Below are 20,691 nucleotides of genomic sequence, written 5' to 3' on the forward strand. Positions count from 1 at the left end.
CTCGCTGTTCATTTCCTTTTGTCATTTCCTTGTTGCCTTCCTGGGCATCAAGCCAAGTGTGCTAACAATCACTGCTCACCAACTCTTGAAATACGTGGTTGTATTAAGTAGTAGCAGGTGTTTATTCTGTGAAAACGGTACAGGGATGAAATGGAGTTTCTGTATCTTAGTATGTTTTAAGCTACAAATTTTGTTATTTTCAGTCTTAGTTGTGAGCTCTCAGCTGTGAAATACTTAGTTTTGATGACCTAGTTACTGTAGTGTACTCTGTGCTTGTGGAAAGTAAATACCCCAGACGTTTGGCATTTGCTTAGGATTTTAAAGAGAAAAACTAAACCAATCTAAAAGTTTTAGACAGCAGAGCTAGACAGAGAGGTCTTTTTCTTCCAATTTGAAATGAGAGTGAAAATGTACCCTAGGAACAAAGTTTCTAGAATTTCAAATGAGAAGCATAGTTACTGAAGCCTTCCCTTTACAGAAAGAAGGCTGTACCAGTTGTGGGAAAACAAACAACCTTATATTGTGAAAGACTGAAGATATTTCAATGATACTCTGTTCAATGTTATGCCATACAGTAACCTTTTAGGGACCTTATTTCCAAATAAGGAAAGAAGGTCCCTAAAAGTCCCTAAAAAAAAATAATACACCTTTTGTCAGGTGTATGCAGAAGTCTTGGAATAAAATACAACAAAAAACTAAAATTGTGAAAGTTCCTTGGAATGCCGACCTTGGTCATAACCAGATTTCATGGAACAAAACAGAAAATACACGAGAGCCCAAGTGAAAACTAGTTTCAAAATAAATCTTTTGTGTTCAAAAGGGAAGGGGGTGGTATCAGTCTTCTCCGACTTTTTAAAAATATATTTCTTGAGAACTGGCAGGATGGGCTGATTAGACATCTTTTTCCTCCAATAGCAAAAATTGCGGGCCCTCAACCTCATTTTAAAAGCAAGAGGTTTTTTTGGTCTGTGCTGTTCAGGAGATGAGACTGGAGAACTGTTCTTCACTTACAGTTTTAAGATCTCTCAATGGATAATAATTTAATTCCTTTCAATATTCTGTTATTAAATATCTACACACATTTTTGTTCCGTTCAGGAAAACTCTTTCTCACTTTTCAAACATTGTTAGCTACTAACACAGGAATGACTAGATTGATGAAAATTAGGTCCTAAATGTATCCAGAGGTTTTGATGTTAGATGAGTTTTTACTAACCTCACGATATTTTTAACTTACCAGAATATAACAAACATTTCTTCTTTGGCATGTTGACGCCAATTTCTTATAGAAACAAAAACCTCTCCTTCAAGGCTTCAAATAAACAGCTTGTATCTAGCTCAAGAGATGTACTTTGTCCATCCAGCTTAGATTCACCTGAAGAGTCTTACTTTGGATAATATTCACCCAGTGAGACACCATGAGCTGAGCCAGGATCAAATCCCCACACCTATTTAGCAATGGAGAAGGTGGTTTTTCCAGTGCTCAAGAGCACTATGCCTCAAGCTGTACTCACTCTTAAGCAGCTCATACATTGCCGCAGTCAGTTTGGCTCCACTTTTTCCAGGTTTCCACGCATCGAGCTTTACATTCTGTATGGCTTCTGGGACACTACAAGTATTCTCAAAGTGCAGGGTCATTTATAAGCACACTGACGTTCTGGTAGTGACCATGGGAGTACTCCTGGAGTACTTACTCCTACTCCAGTTAAGATAGTAGAGGAAATCTGACTAAAACTGTGCTGCAAATTGTTAAAACCCAAAATTTCACCGGATTTGAGATCAGCTTGCTGGATCCACTCTGCGTGAGTCAGAGGAAAAAAAGGGGTGGTTTTGTTTTTTGAAAAAGGGAACTGCCACCCAGCAGATGTAACAGGCTTGCCTCAGTCACATCGAATAGGAGTTCTCCTTTTTACTGAAACACAAATGTGAACCTCAAGAAGTTTTCATCCCACAGCCCAGCTCCTGTGCTAAAGCACTGCCCATGCAGCACAGCGCTCTGCTGGGATAAACTGGTCCTAATGAGGGAAAAACGTATGGAAGGTTGCAGCTCCCCTTTTCTATAAAGGCAAGGGGCCTGGGAATAGTGGGTAAACACTCAAAGGCCAAAAACCTTCCAGCTTCCCTGAATGTCTGGTTTAATACATACTTCCAGAGACACCTCTGCATCTTAATAACTCAACTCTTCACTTCTAATACTATTTTTAATAGCTTAGAATTAGTTTTGCAACTAATTTAAACTCATTTTCCTCGCAGCACTAATGCATAGGTTACTTTCTTGCATGTACTTCACTCTTGCCTGAGCTGGAAAGCAACTCTTTTGCGTATGGAGAATATTGAGCCAGGCAGGGTGCTTTGACTACTGCCTACATGTCCTTGGCCAGCCGTGTTTTAACATGGCTGTGCTGCTCAACATACTTTTGAAGTTCAGATCCTTCAGTGGCTAAAACTGGGGCAAACATATGAAACCCAACATCACATATAAAGTCTCAATGTGATCCGACTCCCTGATTTTCTTAAGCAGCTAAATTGCACTGTACCTTTACAAAGCCAGCTTTCCTCCCACTGGATGTCAGGACCCCTCACAGCCTCACAGGAGCAGGTGGGCGCTGCAGCAGCAGTAGCAGCCTGCTCCAGTAGCGCAGACAAGTGTCATGATGGGAGCCGCCTCACAGGCAAAGTGAGATTTCTGTGAAGTTATTTCTCGATCCGTGTTCTTCCAGCTGTGGTTAGCAGGCTCCAGGGCAAAAGGCAGGAAGACTGCCTCATCTAGATGCAGCAGCCAGTACAGTCTAACCAATAAAATGGAAGTTAATTGCAGAAGAGTCAGGATCACTCATTTTAAAGATCCACAACAGGAAGAGAATGGAAACCTTTAAACATGAAGTCACTGGTGTAATTTGCATTAGCAAATCAGTCTATTCATGGCATAACCAACAGTTTGCCACCAGTACCAGTCTGGCAGTATACAGGCTTGATGTGGCCAAAGTGTGTGCATCAAGAAAACTTGGGTTTGCCACTTGCTTTTGAGCACAACAGCTCCAGAAGCAGCGCTAACAATTGTGTGGGCCAATAAGATAACACAGGGTAGCCAAGACAAGTCTGAGAACAGCTGAAGGCTAACAAACATCACCTGTTCACAGCAGGAATCCCCCCCCACCACACCCACCAGCTGGAATAAATACTGTGCAACATCCCTTGTTCTGCAGGGATGAGGCTCATGTGCAAATGGGATGAAACACCGGTGTTTCGTATTTCCGAAAAAAATATAAAAGCAACCACCTGGGGGAAAATGTTTCATCTTCGTAAATGAAAGGATGAAAGAAAGGTGGCAAGGTAATTGTTTGTTTTTAAAACAAATACTAAAGGCTTCAAATATAAATGGTTAAACTGCAAAACTGTGGCTTTTATTTCCAAACATACAATAAATAGGTCCACCACAACTAGCCTCTAACTTCTTTTACATGGAAGGATTTTAAAATTAGTTTGTGCATATTTAAAAATTAATCTTCCCTTTGCACATAATTCCATACATTACTGAACTGCATTACATACCAGCTTTACGGTCTTGGCACTGTGATGCAAGCAAGCAATTAGAAACAGAGCTTTGTGGCAAGCAATTTAACAAAAATCACATTTTGTATTGTTGATAAAACGTACCAACAATTTCATCTATTTCTGAAGTGTACAAAAAAGTTCAGCACGTAAATGCTGAAAAGGAAGTCTTCTCTCTGTTGGGGCTGCAAGGTAAGTGGATTAATTAACTGTTCACTATTTGCTACATGATATAATTTTAATACCAAAATATCTTTACTGCATAGTAACATTCCATATTTTCAAATGCAAGAAGAAATTAAATGCAGTCTTTTATTTTATTCCTCATCACTGAATTTAAAGACATTTTTAACCACAACTCCGCTTCATCACAGTGCAGAAGGCCCTTAATATTTCAAGGATTTATTCAGGCATATCTTTAATACAAAAGTAGAGGCTGAAGAAAAGCCATAGTCTATACACAATGCACAATCTGTGTACATTCTGAAGCTGTACCTCTTCAAGAACTACTTATACACTCTTCAAACAAATCCCTTTATCCAGCAATTCAAAATACTTTAGATCAGAAGTTTTATATTAGAATCAATACATTATATGCATATAAATACATTTATACCCTTCGGTTGCTAAACAACCCAGATGGCTGCAAGGATGTGTGACCTGAACTGGTTCTCCACTGGTCTGGGATACCAAACTGTATTGGCAGCTAACTGTTAACCAAAAGAGTCACAGTAAAAAAAATAAAAATAAAAAAAAGATATTTGCACAAGGTAGGTGTGCTACAGCATCATTTAAGACTAAAAATAGTAGGTGATACCCTGGCACTGTCAGTAGGGCCAGGACTCCAACGTTTGTGAGATGCAACACACAGTAAAAGTTTACTTTCTCTGCAGATGCCCCATTCTTGTAAAATCCCAGCAAAACAAAAACAAAAAATAAACCAAAGCAAAGCTTTTACAACTACAGATTTTCTTATCAGACAGGTGCTGCAGCTTCCAAGACCAAAGTAAAAGTTTTATAGTTAAAAAGAAAACAACCAAAAACCCCTAAAAAATAACTAGTGTGCAAGTGTGTACTTCAGAAGACAATAGCAAGGATCAATACAGACCTCAATTCAAGCTGAAACAGTATCCAAACTGTCTTAGAGAAAAAATAGTTCTCACTGCAAATCTCATCTTCAGTTAACGAGTGCGCTTATATATACTTATATACACACCTGCCACACACACACGAACCCTCCCTCGGTACAGCCTGCAGCACAGCCATCAGCTTCCACCAGAACGCTTTCGAAGCCCGGGCAGGCCCCAGTCCTGACGCTGCATCCGAGCAGTCAGACCCCGGAGCTTGCACAGACACAGCTGCAGGATGGTTCTTAGTCATCAGCACTGACTCACCGCCTACCAGCGAGTATTTCAGGAGCATTCAGAGCAGTGAGCACTGGTGGGTGCAGCAGGAAGCCTTCTCAACTTCGTCTCTTAAAGGATACGGAAACGGTGACTCTTCGAGTATCCTCCCAAGGTGCTAGAAGTTTTAAGTTTGAAGCGTTTCTTTCTACAATGCCAGGTATACAAACGTGTATCTTTTTAAATAATATTGCACATAAAAATCATCTTAAACTTTGTAGTGAAAGCAGGGCTGAAGGACAGTGTTTTCCAAAACAGATTAAAAAGCTACCTGTACATAGTAAGTTTTAATTTAAAGAACGCCAAGATTATTCAAAATCTAAGCACATAATACTGACAGAAAATTGTTAAATTGCACAATCTACATATAAATTACATTTGTAAATACTTAAAAGTTTTTAAACATTGAATACCCTTGATTTCACAAATCAGCTAGGTCACTGTCAGGATCAGCTTAATGAGTTAGAAGTACTTTCCCCCAGAAAAAAATAGAAACAAAAAGATCTGCAGTCTTAGACGAAGCACTGGAAAGAGTTAAAGCATTTCAGCTCAGAGGTAGTGCTAAACACATCCAACTAGAAGTCCATTATATTTGAACTATGATGAAATAACGTAGTAAAATGTAGAAAGACTATAAAATTTACAAAAATAAATAGTTCTGAATGCTTTAGAAAATGCAAGAGACTTTGTTGACAAGTGTCTTGATCTGCTTGTCCAACCAAAAGAAAGCAAAGCGTGTCTCATTTTTAAAATATACCCATCTCTAGTAATGTGTCTGCATCCAGGCAATCCAACTATGCAACTTGACATATGCCAACTTGGCATAAACTCTGATATTAAAAATAAAGTGGAGGCTTTGTAAAAGATCATCTCATATGAAATTTGTTTTGCATGTAAATTCTTCTGACAAATTAAAAATTGCACATAAAAAAGTTTATTGAGAGAGGCATGAGGGGTGATAAGGGTATGTGCCTATACTTCCACATACACCCTGGAAGGAAAAAGATGATTGCACAGTTCTGATAAATAAATATTTCTTTAAAAAAAAAAAAAAAAAAAAAGGACTGCCACTTTTCTGGTTTATAAGTTTTGGAATTACTTAGAGAACCCCACTATGGACAGACTATTTTTTACTTTGTGTTTTAAATAACTCTATACAACTTTTCCAGTGGCTTTTATCCTGAAACCAAATGAAAGTGGCAGTCAAAAAGTATCTTTGGGTAAAACAAGTATCAGGATCCAACAAGAATTTCCATGATGTGGTCCAGCTCACTCAGATCCGTTCTACATATTTGAATGTTGTTTGCTGAAGAAGAATTACACGATGGGAAGGTTTTCAATGGTTCCTCTGTAGCAAGAGGTGGTGGTCTGGGTGGCATTAGCGGAGGGCAACAGAAGTCTGAATCATACATTGAAGTGTCAATATCTTCAAAAATGTCATCTATTGCCAAATCCTTCAAGTAGCTAGTTGAATTTGAAATCTCAAAGGAACCAAACACGCATTCAGCTCCCTTCAAATCCTGTCTATCATCTTCTAGCTTTAGACCGGCATTTTCTGGAAACTTTGGCTGGTCATCTCCAGTAGGAACCAGACAAGTAGGTGGGCTTATGTCTTCTACAAAGTCTAAATCCTTCAGAATTGATGAAATAGCAGACGACATATCATCATCTGAAACTATCAGCAGGCTATTTTCTATCTGGTCTTCTGCAGACCGCAAGTCACAACAGTTAGACTCTTGCTGACTAATACCTGAAGGCAACTGTAAGGAAATCCCAGATGACTCCATCCCTGTGTAGCTGTGAGTACTAGGAGTAATGCCAGCGCAGACATTAACTGGCTGCTGATTACTCTCTTGTCTCATTTCCTCTTGAATTTGCCGCACGGTGTTGGCTATGAGGACAGAGCGGTGCAAGTTCGGTTCCACCAGCATTTTGTAAGTCTGTAACTTGGTGAGGCACATGTTAAGCACCAGCTGCCTCTTAAGCGGATATGGCAGATTTCGACTGGAATCGAAGGCACTGGAGAGACCTGCCACATTCTCCTCATAGTCACTCAGCTTGCGTTTTAGGCCTCTCCCCAACATGAACCTGAAAGAGAAACACTCTGAATTAACCTTGGGCAAGACTTCTGCAAGACCTCAACAGGCACTTTCAGAAGTACATAGCGTACAATTTATTGGTTGACTTACATTCTAATGCCATAGAACACTGACAGACAATAAAATCCTACATAACACTCTCACTGAGAAGATGCACTTTCTAACTGTATTGCTTCACAGGATTTTCTTCAAGAGAAAACACAACACATACAGTGACTGCTGTCTAAAAAACTGTATTTAGAAGTTCTTAGACTGCTTTTGAAGGTTTACTTTTAACTCTACTATGAGGACATATACTTAATTTTTTAAAAACTTGCTAGGTTAGCTATGTTTTTTAGCCTTATCCATTTAAATTATATGGAATACAAAATTCATCAGTGATGTAGTTGAAATTCTTATGTCCACATGAAATTAAGTAGATGCTTATATTTAAACATTTTCAATTTAACATTCATTTGTTACTAGGCACAGTAGCTTACAATGTAAAACTAGTTTTAACACCCATTTTTAATCTCATTAAGGTATTCTTAACACCTTGCTCAGTGTCTCTTTTATAGAACTCACTTCTTGGGTGACTTAAAATTGTTTTACTACAGTGAAACCACACAGCAAGACCAGGAACAGGGCCTCCTAGGGGATCACAGAATCACAGAACTGTAGGGGTTGGAAGGGACCTCGAAAGATCATCGGGTCCAACCCCCCTGCCAAAGCAGGTTCCTCAGAGCAGGCTGCCCAGGTAGGCATCCAGACGGGCCTTGAATATCTCCAGAGAAGGAGACTCCACAACCTCCCTAGGCAGCCTGTTCCAGTGCTCCATCACTCTCACCGTGAAGAAGTTTTCACATATCGGTGCAGAACTTCCTGTCTTTTATCTTGTGGCCATTGCCCCTTGTCCTATCCCCACAAACCACTGAGAAGAGGTTAGCTACATCCTTCTGTCTCCCACCCCTCAGGTATTTATACACATTGATGAGATCCCCTCTCCATCTTCTCTTCTCCAGGCTGAACAGACCCAGGTGTCTCAGCCTGTCCTCATAGGAAAGATGCTCCAGGCCCCGTACCATCTTTGTGGCCCTCTGCAGGACTCTTTCCAGGAGATCCCTGTCTTTTTTGTACCGGGGAGCCCAGAACTGGACACAGTACTCCAGGTGAGGCCTGACCAGGGCAGTGTAGAGGGGGAGGATCACCTCCCTTGACCTGCTGGCTACACTCCTTTTAATGCATGCCAGGATCCCATTGGCCCTCTTGGCCATCCTTGGGATCCTTCTACCCAATTTGTACCTGAGACTAAATCTGTCTGGGCTGCAGAACTCCAAGGATTATCATCAGTGCTCATGGCTACTGGTTCACAACCTGCTACTGACTTAACTCTGAGGACATCCAACAGGAGGTTATCAAATGGAATTTTAAAAGCGACCAATCCTGCTAAATAGATACAGAAAAGAAGTAGAACTTTGTTGGTTCCCACCTGCTCTGTGTGCTTTTGCATTGAAATACGGGTAGGTCTGTAACAGTGACACCAAAACACCTAAAATACAGGTGATCCACGTAAAACACTTGCTTGAATGATGATTACCCAGCATCAAAATACAAAGTGTTTTATTTAGCAGGGACAACACACACTAAGCAACCACTTGTGCACACAAGGAAAAGTATACCATGAGCAGGAAACACTGGTAAAATCTTGATTGCACACATTTCGATGTGTCCATGGAGCACAGACACCTCACTCCCAAACAATTTTAAAAAATTAAGCAATCATAAATTAGACACCCCATGGCAGATTTAGGGCAGATCCTTCATATACAACAATCCAGACACTGCACACTGCAAAGGGCCTCCCAACTTCCTTTTCATGTGAGCACTGCATACTGCCAGCAACAGCTCAGCTGATTGCTGCAGCTGCCAGACTTTCGGGGACAAGAAGATGGCAGCAGGATAAAGCTTCTTTTGCTTTTGGGATTTCTCCAGATTTGCAGGAAGCACTGCAGGGCTCCATGGCTACATTCATCTGCCTGGACTAGGCTGGTGGAGAGCTCAGCTCCTCTGGAGGAACAATTCTGCTAAAGTTACGTTTTGAACTTAAAAAGTTTACAAGTTTAGATTTTGTAAGTTTGAAAGTGTGCTTTACTCCGAAGTTTTCTGCTGAACTGCCACAGCAGCAGCTGAATCTCTTTTAAAAAAGTATCTGAATGTGGCTGCCTCTTTACGTCGGTGATCTTCCCACCCCATCTCAGCACCCCATCTAGAATCAACAGAGCCAGGTGGCGCTGAGCACTCAGAACAAGATCAACACCAAATATAACAATTGGAAGTACTTTGGGGGGCTGTGTGTGTGTGCCAGGTACCCCCAGCAAAACCATCAACAATGCTGTCAGCAACTGGTAACTTCAGACACAATCTAAGGAAAACTACTAGTTATACAGACCTTTGCAATAAGACTGTTACTGAATATACCAACTTGTGACATATCATGGAGATAATTAGTGCCTACAAATGATTGGGAAAAAAAATATCAAGAAAATTATTAATTCTCCATTTCAAGTAGCATTTAAATGCTGTGCTACCTAGGGCATGCCCACAGACCCTGGATGAATAAAGAATAAAACCATACATCAAAACAGCTACGTGCTCTCTACGCGCCATCCTTCCCATACACTGCGCATTAGCTGTTTTCCTTTTCTCTCCACTAACACAGACCAAAGTTCATACTGGTAAGGCAAGTAAGTGAAGACCAGACACGGAAGACTAATTCTGTCATTTTGTATATTCAGAAGACTTGTTTTTGCCACTTTATTGCTTTTAAAACATTTTAAAATATATATTTACACTACATCATACACACAGGAAATACTAGACTTATCTGTTTGAATAGTCAATTTCTAACATATCAAAAATGTGGTCTTTAATTTCTGTACACAAGCAAGCAAACTTGCAGAAGCGAGGATATATAGTTCCACAACAACTTAAAATCAAATGTTTAACTTTTAAAGTCATACAGTAGTCTAATTAAGACTAAATATTTCATGCTTATATACAGACACCTTTTCCCTTCCTCACATTTCCTTCATAAAAAATTGTCCTAGAGCATTCTAGAAATACATAAAATTTGAGTGTGATAGTACCCTGAACTATAAAAATTAAATTCAAGAAACATTATTTGCTCCAACTTCAAGTGTTGCTGCTTAAACAGATTCCCCAGATGTCTGAGAAGGTGTTTTATAAACATTCTCCTATTTTACGTTTCATAAATTCTGCCTGTTTAGTATGACTTTTCCCTAATTGCAAGTCTCCCCTCCAGGAGGGAGGTGATTTCAGAGGTTACATAAAAATTTGAAAAGGGCTAATAAAACCAGAGCACCACTGCTACAGTGGGTTTGAAAATGACTAGTGTCACGGTTGCTACAGGAGACATTAAATTTCAGTTCTTGTCAAACACACTCAGCTGCTGACCTACAAAAGATACAAAGCCCCTTTGTTACCAGCTAATCTACATGTTATCAGGCCTTTTGCTTTACTTTTTAGCATAAGAATTTCTGACAGGGTCATATTCTTAAACTACCTCATACTTTATAAGCAATTTGCCCTTCTGTAGCATTGTGTGTTAAAACACAAACCCCAAAACCAGAACTCACAAGCCAGTCAAATACTCTCTTTTGGCAGCGCTACTTTGTGATATGTCAATCACATTACTTAATTATGCAGTGTTCCCCTCGTTTCCATTTTTATAACTAGGGAAAACAACCAAGTCCACACAAAAATCCACGTTTCCATGTCGATGTGTATCGCTGCTCGCCGTGCAGTTGTCAGTCCTACCAGAACCACGCAGCCCACTTAAAGAAGCACAAGTTAGGCACAGTAAAGTACAAAGAGGGCACCTCAAAATTACACTTTCCTTACTCCTGTCCAATTCTATGAACCTACTCAGATCTCAGAAAATTGCATCTAGTGACAGGATTTTGGCGCACACCAATCTGATAACGCTGTAATTTGTAAGAAAATAAACTGAACAAAAATTAAACTTTATGTCAAGTTCTAACATGAAGCCTATGCATTGCTGTTCAACAACAGAAGGGCAAACTCTAATTCTTTCCTTGATCATTAAGTTCAATGACCACATTTTTAGAATCTTTTGTCATGGAAAAAATAAAAAAATAAGAACAATAAGGAATGTAAGATCTCAGAAACTTTTTCTGGCTTTTCTCATCTTCTCTCATTGTAGTAATGCAAACTGAGCCACAAGCCATTTATAGCAAAATGCTTTTTTAAGTTATTCTGTGGAAAATGAAGCAAAGTGAATTGAATGTTTAGAAGTGCCAGCTCTCGACCTATGTCAATGAACTACGAAGGAGACTATACTTAAAAATTCTGCCCCGGCAGCACGTTCCTCATTTACTTCCAGTTCCATGGAGTCCATTTCACAGAAACTCCTCCCTGCTAAGATGAGAAGAAGCCTCCATGCTCTGTAATCCTACACTGTACCCGAGCTGGAAAAAACTTGGAGGGAAGAGGCACGTCACTGGCTGGCAGATCCACACGGAATACCAAACAAACAGGCCTGGTCAGAGCTTGCAGCTACTCAGAAGAAACATTCCAGCCTACCAAGAAAAATTCACATTGCGACGTGTTGTGGACAATACAGGACTCGTGCCACCATTTCAGAGGAAAAACACAGCTCCATCTGTCACGGGGTCTGATAGTGCAGTGCAGCTGCCACTGACACATGGTTAGGAAGTGCAGCTGGAAACAGTCACAAAGAAGAACACAGCATGTGAAAACTCTCAATTACTTCTACTTGGGCAAACTACTAAATTTCTTCTTCCTCACCTTCCAAAAACATTTTAAGAACAAGTTAAACAACATTTAGAATCTGGAACCGCACAGAGCTTTTCATTTTTAGAACAGAAAAGCTTCAAAAACCATGAGCATATAAAACATGACTGGCACAGTTAAAGTTGTCTAAACACATACTTTTCAGGCATAAAACAAGCACTCCAGCTAACTACACAAGAATTACTCATTTACCATTGAAGACTGTTTAAATGGCAAGATCACCAACAGAGTACTTGGCCTGCACTACGCAGGAGGTCAAAATTATTTCATCAATAGTGGTCCCTTCTGGCCTCTCTTCTGAAGTTATTAAATTCAAATTTTCTATTTCTTGTCATACAGACAGCGTTGCATTTTTCAGCCTAAAATTGTCTCAGATGATAAACGACTGTTCCTCACGAGACAGTGTTAGATTTGAATAGGTGCAAGCACCTCAGGAGTGAAAGCTGTCTGTCCAGTTTTCAGTAAAACAGCTTTGCTAACTTGTATTCACATCAAAATTAGAGACTCCTTGCTATTGTAATTTAGGTAATTCTCTTTCAGAGTCTCCTTTGGCTCATAACCATGGAAAACAACTAACAGTAAAGCCTGCTAGAAGTCTCCTCGGATCAGAGACTCATGTTGGTGACTGACTGAAGCTGACTGATAACCTGATTTCCTGCTCTCCTCTCTTCCATGGACACATTTCACAAGCACGCATCTATCTGCAGGAAACGTGAAGGAAGACAAACATCCCCACAACTCATGGATATTTGTCAGAATTATTCAACACGCTGCAGACTGGTTTTAATGGTATCCTTCCCCTATCCCCCATATGTTTTAGCACAGGTGACAACTTCATTAAGCTTTAATTAAGTGGTGGGCTGGGTCTTGACTAGCACTGCCTGTGTAAGAAGCTGCCCAGAAGAAATGTGAGGCTGAAGGTACAGTTAACAGACACGGCATAAATCCTTTCCTCCCATCCGGACTTAACACTGATCGCTTAAACATGACTTACGTAACCCCGTAAGCCGTCAGACTACACAGAACAGCCTATCTGATCTGGTGTCCTCAGCAAACGTTGGAGATCCCCACACCACCACTCCTTGGCTGTTAGCAGAAATTAAGAGGAAGGAAGGGAAGGAAAATTAAACACCTTTAAAAGACATGAAAGTAAAAAGTAACCTGGACCAGAATACACTTTTAAATACACAAAGATGCATTTAAGTCTCCCCCTCCCTGCCCTGCCCCATTTTAGCCAAGATGAGTAACTGCTGGAGGTGGCTAAAAATGTACATATAGGGAGGAGTGCAGTCCTACCAGCTTACTCCCATACCTAAGCTCCTATGTAACCATGTCTCTGCAGGAGTTAGAGACAACCAGAAAAGAGCTGCTCAGAGAAGGGAGAACTGATGTCAAACTTCTGGTCACAAAATTCTGATCTGTAACACACCTAGGTCTTTCTGTTACTGCTAAAGCAGCTAGAACACAGAACCAAGACACGCTACTGTTCAGACTTAAAAAAAGAGTAAGAAAACCACCACCAACAAAAATAGAAAACATACCTATGGATGCACTGAACATCCCTTCCCACATTTTGAAAATAAAAATATGCAGAAGAGCATTCATTAAGAACAGGAAAGAAATGAGAGGACGAGTAAGCCAAGCCCAGCATTACAGCCTGGAATTCATAACCTTCCCACTGTCACTTCACTATTTTTGGAAGAAGTGAACAAATATGTATCACACAGTAATATTTCAGGTACTGAAATACTGTTTAGCCAGCACTTCAGAGTGAGTTTTACCTTGATTTAGAAGTTAGATAGAACCTCCTCTCCCCCTCCCCCCCCCAGCTATTTGTATTGTGTCTAATTAGATTTGGAAAATTCCTGCACTTAGAGACATCTTTCCTAAGTTCCTTGCTCTTGTTTTTTTCATAAACGCTGGTAAAAGATTTGCTTTAGAAACTACCATGGCTATCTTAGTTTCAGGACACAACATTTCACTCTGGACAAGAAGCTCCTCTGTTACGATGTGTACTTTCCCCAAGTTGAAAACAAGTGGCTCTAGGCCATTTACAACAGTAAATGAAACATTCTTAGCAGCTGATATCTATCACTAGAGGCTGATATATAAAATGTGCTGAGGCAATACCAGTGTTAGGCAGAGAAAAACTTCCATACTTACACAAACAAACACAAAAACAGTGCCACTCCTCTCCACTTGTGACTATAGTTCCACACCAACAAAGCTCACAGGACTATGTTTTTATACTACGTGCGTGTTCAGCAGGTATTTTTCAGGAAATTGAGATTATTTTTTTCCTTTTTCCTTTTTTAAGCAGGAAGAATGGTCTGGAACCATTTAAACCAAGGATCAATAGCAGGTAACAAAGCTAACACCTGATCAAGAGTTACTAAATCTGAAAACTCCCCAAATAAAACTAGATCATAATTGAGTACATACAGGAGTCCAAATGACATGAACAAACAACCATGGTTCCACCTAAGCAAAATCTTACTGAAAACAATTATAAATGTGATGACAAACCTCTTCAGAGCTTGTTCTAATCAACTGAACAACTCTCAATCCTCTTTCCTTACACTATTTACTTCAAATACAGAGATACTGAATGCATTCACCTAATTAATACTGGCATATATTTTAGGGTTACGGTGACCTAAATAAAGGTCCATTAAGAACAAAAACCATAGCTTATTAACAATGTCAAATTTGCATGCCCATTATTAGAAATAGAAGATCAGACCATTAACAGTAAATGCAACCAAAAAAAAAAGCTCTTTTCCTGATAGCAAAACAAACAAACAAAACATTAATCTTCAGCTCTCTGCATGGGATATTCAGGTAACTTTGAATAACCAGCTCAGAAGTCACTTCCATTTTCCCTAACAGAGTGGCCTACAGCAACCTTTCTCCAGTATCCAAAGTGCCTTCTCCTCTCACAAGAAGCCTGTAATACTGTGCAAAGTCCACAGGCACGTGGTAGAAAAACTGCATCAGATTCAACAGCTGCACAGTGGGCCTCGCTGTAAGATTGGAGCCTTTGTTAACAAGAATCCAATACCGTGATCTTCATTAAGATTATTTTTACTAATTTTTGTTATTTTGTTACATTATAGCACTGTCTCATTATAAAGGAAACACACGTTAAAAATTCAAATTCAGAATATTCAAACCAAAGAGCTGACACTATTCAACAAGCCTAAAGCACTTCACTTTATATTATATACCTCAATCTTAAACATTAGTATTCAGTTTATCGTTCCAGCCCACAAAAATAACATCTACAGCTGATTATCAGAACGTGGGCTATCCACGTAAGATATGATTCAATAAAAATACACAAGTAGTTACCCTCAGAAAATTGAAAGGAGTCCAGGCAGGAAGATTCCAGATTTTGCATAAAGTGTGGTCATCCAAGAGTCTTGAACTATGCACGAGTCCAAGCCATCCACAGAGGTAGGATGATGTGACTTAACGAGAAAAACAAAGAAAGAAAACAGAATAGTTCATTACTATGATTTTTTTAATCCAGAATTATTAAACACACAATTCAGTACAACTTTTAAAATTATTTCTGCTAAATCCCACTAAAGCAGTTAAACTGAAATAAGAAAAACTGAAGTTCATGAATGCACTGAAGTAAGAGGACCTCTTAGTTTCACATGAAATGTGGACATTATGTTTCATAAATTAATACTACAGAAGAGAATACTGATCCTCCAAATGTTAGGCTTTGGAGTGAAAACTTGCATTGACACCGCTTCAGGTTACTGAACACTACTGATATTTGTAATAGTTTCAGAAATCATGAATCAGGAAAGCTGTAAAGAACTGTAAAGAAGTACATTTCAGAATCAGTCCCTAATGTTTACAGACTGCAAAAGGAGTTCAATTTTTATTAAATTATCTAGTTTTCCACATTTTCAGCGCGCACGAAACCACTACAAGAAGATAAAAGGCAGGATACTCTTTAATTGGAAGCTACATTCAGCATATCATCATTTTCATCAAAACCCTGATAAAGCAGCATTTGCAGTTTGCCAACAGAATACAGAGATTAAATCATGGATTTGACCAAACCACTAGAAACTGTGGGAGACATAAAAAAGGGTGAAGTGACAGTAAACTAGGAAAGAGGCTACAAGTCACAGAAGGAATTGTACAATCCATGCTCTTGAGGTCTCAACTCTACCTGGAGAATCCACGTTTCTCAGTTCCAAGGATAAAAGCCCTTATGCAGGCTAGCAGCCCACTGCCTGTATTGTATCTGACACATTTGTGTGCATGCATCATAGACAGGTACACACAGAGACCCACCCCCCAGCTGCAGCGCTCCAATCACTTTACAAAGTTACCACAAGAGCAAAGATCAATAGTTAGCCAGATGATTGTGAAAGACTGTATTTAAGAAACAAGAATTCATGTTATTTTACAACTCTTTAGTGAAAGCCAGTCTTGTATTTAGGCAGATGGAGCAGTAAATGAATACAGTTCATTTTACACAGCAACTCATTGCCTGGTGCTACCAAAGGGCTCCTCCGTTTACAGATTCTTGGAATTGAAAAGATGCAGTAAAACAGCAGCAAGATGCCCCTGACCTAATAATGCTAAATCTAACCCACGGTAATAAATACAGCAATAGCCCCCTCCTCCTCCCAGAAGCTGGCTTCTTTCCTATCATAAGATGATCCATATTATATGTACTTAAAAAAAACTAAGGAAAAAAAACAGCAGAGAGAGAAATGAAAATTCATTATCTTTTTTGGCTTGAAACAGCAAGAGCTTAAAAGGTCAATACTGAGGTTTATTAAAGCGTACTTGCTAAGTCACAGGGGGGAGGAGAATGCTCACTGACTGCATTTTCTATGCACTTAAAACATTCGTCCTTTCGTTTTCAAGTGTGAAATCTTTTGAGCATTAAAGAACTCTCAAAAAAGACAGGCTAACAAGTACATCAGAACATTTGAAAGTTTTTGACTCCAGCACCTTAGTTAAGAAAAAGTCCAAAAGTCTGATATAAAATGAATGCCGTCCCCTGTGTTTTAAAAGTCTGACCTTTTACTAGAAGAAGGTGGAGTCCAAGGAGTTATCAAATCTGACTCCTTCATTATATAACGTACAGAAATTCAGCAGAATTAACTGTGGAGGCTGTAATTTTTCCCCTACCTGATTTCATAGGGGAAAGAGTAACAGCAAGGAGCACAGAGGTAAGGTTACTAGATTTAGATTTTACAGTCTGTTATTAAAAAAAAAAAAAAAAAAAAAAAAAAACAACACCCATGGTAGCTGTAAACCACTATGAATAATACACGCAGCAATCTTTTTTTCCCTTTCATTTTTGTCCACCGCCTTCCCCTGCACTTCTCAGGTACCTGTTTAGGGGTCACTTCAGCGAGCTGAGCCCCCAGCCTTCATTTTCAGGGCACTTCCCACCCTGCGGCCAACTTGGGACCAAGAGCACCTCAGGAGGGCGGAGAACAAACCCAAGCCCCGCAGGACGGGGCTGCCTTTCCGGAACCGGGCTGCTCCGGGACGCGCTTTGAAGGCAACACGGGCCTAAACCGGGCAGGACGGACTAACGGCGGCGGATGCCAAGAGTTTAGGTGCCCCCTCCCCCCCCGGATTTAGGTGGGGTCCCCTCAAACTTCGGTGCCCCCCCCACCCCGTGCCGTGAAGGGCCCGGCCCGGCCGTGCTGCGAGGCTCGGGGCCGGCCCTTCCTGCGCCCCCCCCAGTACCCGCGGCCATCCCGGGCGGCGAAAAGTTGCGCTCCTCCCCCTCCCTGCCCCCCGGCGCTAATTATAACCGCGCTAACAACTTCCAGCCCCCCTTCACCCCCCCCCCCCCCACACCCTCGTCCCCCAGCCCCCGCCGTGCCCGCCGCCCCCCAGTCCCGCTCCCCTCAGGGGCTCCCCTCAGCCTCCCCGCCCCCCCCAGCCGTTGCTCCCCTCACGGCGCCGCCGCCTCACCTGTGAGCCGCACCGCGCCGTGCCAAGGCAGCCGGCCGGGCTCCCTGCGGCGGGGCTGGGGCTCCGGGAGGCGGAGGCGGGCGCCACCCCCGCCGGGCCCCGGCAGCCTCCGCCCCTGCCGTGCCGTCCCCTCCCTCCCTGCGCCCGCCCGCGGCACCACAGCGGCGGCAGGGTGGGGAATGGGAGGGGGGTGAGGGGGCCGCGCACGCCGCCAGCTGGCCGCTCTCCCATTGGCCGGCAGCCCTCACAACCTGCCCAGCAACCATTTTCTGACTGGTCTGGGAGTCAGGAGGGGGCGGGCTGCGGCTGGCCCCGCGCCGCGGCCCAATGGGAAAGGGAGGAGAGCGGGGGTGGGCGGGGCAGCCGTGAAGCTTCGTCCAATGGGAAGGCGGGCGCCACTGAGTCCACCCCGTCTCCCCCCCCCTCCGCCCCGGGTGGCGGCCCCTCCCTCCCGGCACGGCCCGGGACGGGGCAGAGCCCCCTCCCCTCACACCGCCTTTACCCCAAACCGCCCGATTTAACCCCAAAGCAGCGCTCCCACACCTCCCGCTGCCCGCGCGGCTGGAACCGAGGCGCGCGCGCCGCTGCCCAGCGATAACACGAGGGCAAACATTGCGAAACGCTCCCCGAAACGCGCACTTTTCCCCTCCCCCCCCCCCCCCCCCTTTTGGCCGCGCCGAGCCCCTCGCGTGTTTGCTCTCGGCGGGGCCTTGCGTAACCAGCGCGGGCGGCACAGGCGCTTGTGCAAGCCGGGCTTCCACGCGTGACGCCAAAGCACGGATCGATCCCCGGCTGGCATTACCTGCCCGACCCCGGCATCGCCCAGCCCCTGCGTTAGGCCCTGGGGCAGCAAAATCCAGGAGCAAGGGGGACATGGGGACACGGGGTCCGTCCCCACAGCCACCCCCTCAGGCCTTCGCCGCCCCGCTCTCGCTGAAGTGATCGGCCCCATAGCGTCAGTTGTTTTGTCACCCATTTCGGGTTTCTTCACCAGAAAAAGGCAGTTGTGCCTCTGCCAGGTGTGGTTTTGGGAAGGTCGGTTCCATCTCGTAGGCGCCCTGAGGAGACCTGCGAAAAACAGCTAACGTGGACTCGAGCTAGTGCTCTGGATTTACAACCCAACCTTTACAGAAGTTAGAAGAAGTGACACCGATTGTTGGCAAAGGCTTTTGTCACTTTTTCCACTTGTGTGAAATGTCAACAGGAGGATTCATGCAAGAGAACTGGAACCCAGCTCGGTGACTGCTCCATCCCACGCAACTCGCACCTCGAGCCGGAGCGCGGTGCTGCCTCACAGCCTCCCAGAAACCAGAGCTTTTGCCTCAAACTGTAGAGCTTGTATGAGAAAACCTTCAAAAGGCCCTTATTTTCTCAAGAGATACCACGTTCTACCAGTCCTTAATGCTGTCCCATTTTGCTTTAAACTAACCTAGAGGCAAACAGGAGACCTAGCAATATGAATTTTTTATGATTAAAACACGGTCTTTCAGTCTGACTCGCAGTCACCATCGCACGCCAGGATACCATCCTCACAAGCAGCATTTTTGCTTTTGCAGTGAATTTCACATGAACCTGAAAAACCACACGCAGGGTCTCTGTATAACTCATCCGAAAGGACTACTGGAGGTCCGCTGCTTCTACTTACCTTAACGTTAGCACCAGGCAGCTAGTCAAGAAAACAGTTCCAGGAACACAGGAACTAATGAAGACTGGTTTCCTATGGATTTATGTCTGTGATTGACTCTGTGTCTAAGGTACTTAAAAAATGTCTCTGTGCCTTATCTGGATTACTGGATGTCAGTACAGTACACATTTCTTCTGCTCTCTTTCACCTGCACACTTAAAAAAAAGAATTTTCTAAACATATAGCAATATCTGGTTTAATTAGCTGTTCTGAAGCTGAATGGCAGAACAATCATGGTACGTTGCACTCCCACAGAAAAGTGGGAAAGAAGAGTGCCTTGTTAGTTTTACCCACCTCCTCTGAAGCTTCTATGAACTAGTAACTAATCCTACACTTACTCAAAATTAAAAAAAAAAAAAAGCCATGATGCGAGATAAAAAATTTTGTTTGAAAACATATTATTGAAAATTTGTCTGAGTTTTAAGTTAACCATTATTCTATTCTGCCAGAACAAACCTGATTAACAACAAAAGGTGTTGCTAAAAGTATGTGTGCTTTCTCCCCATACCTTTCAAACAAAGCAGAGGCACAGAAGCAAACCACGTTACTGGGCTTCAATTAAAAACATATCAATTCAAAAATTTAATCTTAAACTTCAGTCATCTCACTGTACATAAATAAATAAATCTACCCAGTACTTTTCATGTCTCATATTTCTCTCAAACACACAGAATTGAATTCATTGTAAGCACTGCTTTTCTCCTCTGAGTGTTAAACTCTTCTGGTGTTTCTTCAAACAACATAACCTACTCTTCCTTAAAGAGTCTTGTTTTGGAAATTTGCACAACCAGAGACCAAAATTATGTTTTCTTGATCTCCAAAACTTGCCTGTAAGGGGCACATGAGAATTACGATTCCCTTCTCATTTACTACTGCAGTACTTACTTGCCACTTCCCACATGCTCCTAGGGGACTTCCAAATACAGCAGACATGTGGATACAATTTCTTTTTAATTCAATTTTTGCAAGAAGTCATGTAATCACCTGTATCTTCAATTATTCTTCCCTAAAAAGATGACAGTTGAAATTACTGAATGTTTTCCCTGCAGTGGAAAGTTGCCCCTAGCTATATATTTTTATGTTGACAAGTTGGTCTTGCATCAACATTTACCACAATAATTCTTCAGGTCATAAAACACTCATTTTTAGGGGAA

General features: G+C 42.0%; 1 protein-coding gene across 2 annotated transcripts; it reads right to left on the bottom strand.

Moving 5' to 3' along the window:
• Positions 1–3,374: 3,374 nt before the first annotated feature.
• Positions 3,375–20,538, bottom strand: LOC118167657 (SERTA domain-containing protein 2-like). Of its 2 annotated transcripts, none has more exons than XM_035327310.1 (3): positions 20,423–20,538; positions 15,238–15,356; positions 3,375–7,042 (listed from the first exon to the last, which is right to left on the bottom strand). In XM_035327310.1, exon 3 carries the CDS (start codon positions 7,036–7,038, stop codon positions 6,187–6,189), a length of 852 nt encoding a protein of 283 aa, XP_035183201.1. In that variant the 5' UTR covers positions 7,039–7,042; positions 15,238–15,356; positions 20,423–20,538; the 3' UTR covers positions 3,375–6,186. The 2 variants fall into 2 exon arrangements, with proteins under 2 accessions (XP_035183201.1, XP_035183200.1); XM_035327309.1 differs by lacking the exon at positions 20,423–20,538 and adding an exon at positions 17,854–18,011.
• Between the last annotated feature and the right edge of the window lie 153 nt (positions 20,539–20,691).

Source organism: Oxyura jamaicensis, chromosome 5 (assembly GCF_011077185.1).
Source record: "Oxyura jamaicensis isolate SHBP4307 breed ruddy duck chromosome 5, BPBGC_Ojam_1.0, whole genome shotgun sequence".
NCBI classification, from domain to species: domain Eukaryota; kingdom Metazoa; phylum Chordata; class Aves; order Anseriformes; family Anatidae; genus Oxyura; species Oxyura jamaicensis.